The following is a 1,849-nucleotide window of genomic DNA, read 5'->3' as shown; positions in this document are numbered from 1 at the left end:
ATCAAATGGATTTTACCAGTTTTAACAATCTCTTCACCATTGGTTACTTCTCGAATGGTAACAACAATAGTAAAAATGGTATGAGAACGTGAGCTTTGACGGTTTATATTAGTGGAAGCGATATGACGATAATTCGCTCCAATCATCAACATTTCAAATAGTTCGTTGCAATTTTTCACCGGCACTTCAGACACGCCCTTGATGCATGTGGCCCCCTTATTGTTCGGGTCATCGTAGATTCTAAATAAAAAAATTATCTTACTAGAAACCACAAGTGTGTTTTTACCTCAAGCTAGGGCTGTCGGAGAATAAAAGATCGCGGATTTCTTCACTGTATATTTCAACATAGGAAACATTAACGTTGTATTCAACCCCAAGTCGCGATAGTTTATCAAAAATATCAGCCGCCGCCCTTGGTACCATTCCCACCGAAGAGTCCTAAAATGATCATGATAATAATAGCCCCACTGAGTTGCCCATATTTACGTTAATAAAATCAACGGACGGATTGACTGTGTCCCCAACCATGGTGTAAGTTTTGCCCGTTCCAGTCGGTCCGTATGCAAAAACGGTGCAAGTGCACCCTAAGAGCATCGAGTCGACCAAGGGGCGCACAACCACGTCATAAACCTCGGCTTGTGACGCTCCACTCCCGAAGACTTTATCGAAAATATAGTTTTTCTCATTTGCCCCATGCTCAAGGGCGAGTTCGGTTTGACTTGAAAATTTAATAACAGGAGATTGCTTGGCACGAATTTCACTTTTAAAGTAGGGTCTGTAATGTCGTATTCAATTAATTGGGACGTTTTAGAGAAAAATAAAACTCACCTTTGTCTAACGTAGACCTGGATATGAAATAACGGATTCTTGCGTTCAGCCATTGTGTGTAGTACACAAGGGTGCAGTTATTACCACTTTTTCAGGTTTTTTCTTAAAAGTTTAATCACAAAAACTCTCAAGCACTTTCAAAAACTAAATGACCGTTACAAAGTCAAATTGCAAAAGGAATGCCAACCCACAGTCACGAAATACACTAAAAAATCACCCCCACTCGGGGTTGTCGGAATTTATTTTTGTCAATAAAATTTTAATAAAATAAAATAAAGTTTTGTACAAGCACATCTAAATTTAAATTTCATAAATGTGCAAAAATGATACAATTGTAGTTAAAAACAGCCATAAAACATAATTGTAATACTGGTTGCCTATTTAAAGCGTAAATATAGTATTAACTTTTTGTTATTGTCTGTATTTTGATTTAAACTATATTAAACTAATAAAATCCTTATCCGTGGTACCAACACTACCATCAGCAGCATCAGGGGCACAAGAGGCGATGAAGAGGTTCAGTAAAAAAATCCTTGTAATCCGAATTTACTTTATTTACTTAGTCTACACAATTATCTTAAATAATATCACAAAAGTACTTAAAGAATAAAAATGCAAGTCGAGAAATTAAAACATGTTTTAAATACAAAATAAAAACCGATATGATTAGAAAATAATTTGTGTATTTGAATTGAGAGTAAAATTAAAGTTATCACAAGTATTTATAAATAGAATGCTGCTAAATATTTTCTAAAGACAACATACAAAACACAGAAAAGATAGTACATAAATAATTAGCAAAATAATAACAAAAATAATATCAATAACATTAACAACAACAAAACCTAGTAGGTAACAAGAAAAAGTTAAAATTCACTTATCTCCATCCCTTGAGGTGCTTGCTTCATTATCTTGGGTCTCGTGTCGAAGCGTCTTCTTGAACTCCTTTTTCAAAACTTCCTTGGAGAGTTCCGAATTGATCTTTTTCGGATAATCGTACGTTGGCTTCACTGGTGTATCA

At 34.9% G+C, this 1,849-nt stretch overlaps 2 protein-coding genes across 2 annotated transcripts in view; both read right to left on the bottom strand.

Moving 5' to 3' along the window:
• LOC123006689 (kinesin-like protein KLP2) overlaps positions 1-990 on the bottom strand; it is a 3,098-nt gene extending 2,108 nt beyond the window's left edge. The window contains exons 1-4 of the mRNA XM_044401369.1: positions 829-990; positions 487-775; positions 287-438; positions 5-240 (exon numbers count right to left, since the gene is read on the bottom strand). Coding sequence (XP_044257304.1) covers positions 5-240; positions 287-438; positions 487-775; positions 829-881 — 730 coding nt within the window. The 5' untranslated portion in view covers positions 882-990. The remainder of the gene's footprint in view (positions 1-4; positions 241-286; positions 439-486; positions 776-828) is intronic.
• A 711-nt stretch (positions 991-1,701) lies between these two features.
• The window catches only part of LOC123006688 (kinesin-like protein KLP2), a 3,853-nt gene continuing 3,705 nt past the window's right edge, over positions 1,702-1,849 (bottom strand). The window contains exon 5 of the mRNA XM_044401368.1: positions 1,702-1,838. Within this exon, the coding sequence (XP_044257303.1) occupies positions 1,702-1,838 (137 nt within the window). The remainder of the gene's footprint in view (positions 1,839-1,849) is intronic.

Source organism: Tribolium madens, unplaced genomic scaffold (genome assembly GCF_015345945.1).
Source record: "Tribolium madens isolate multiple individuals breed KSU strain unplaced genomic scaffold, Tmad_KSU_1.1 Scaffold_2;HRSCAF=44;Tcas5.2_LGX, whole genome shotgun sequence".
Lineage (NCBI taxonomy): Eukaryota > Metazoa > Arthropoda > Insecta > Coleoptera > Tenebrionidae > Tribolium > Tribolium madens.
This window is presented reverse-complemented; position numbering and strand designations above follow the sequence as displayed.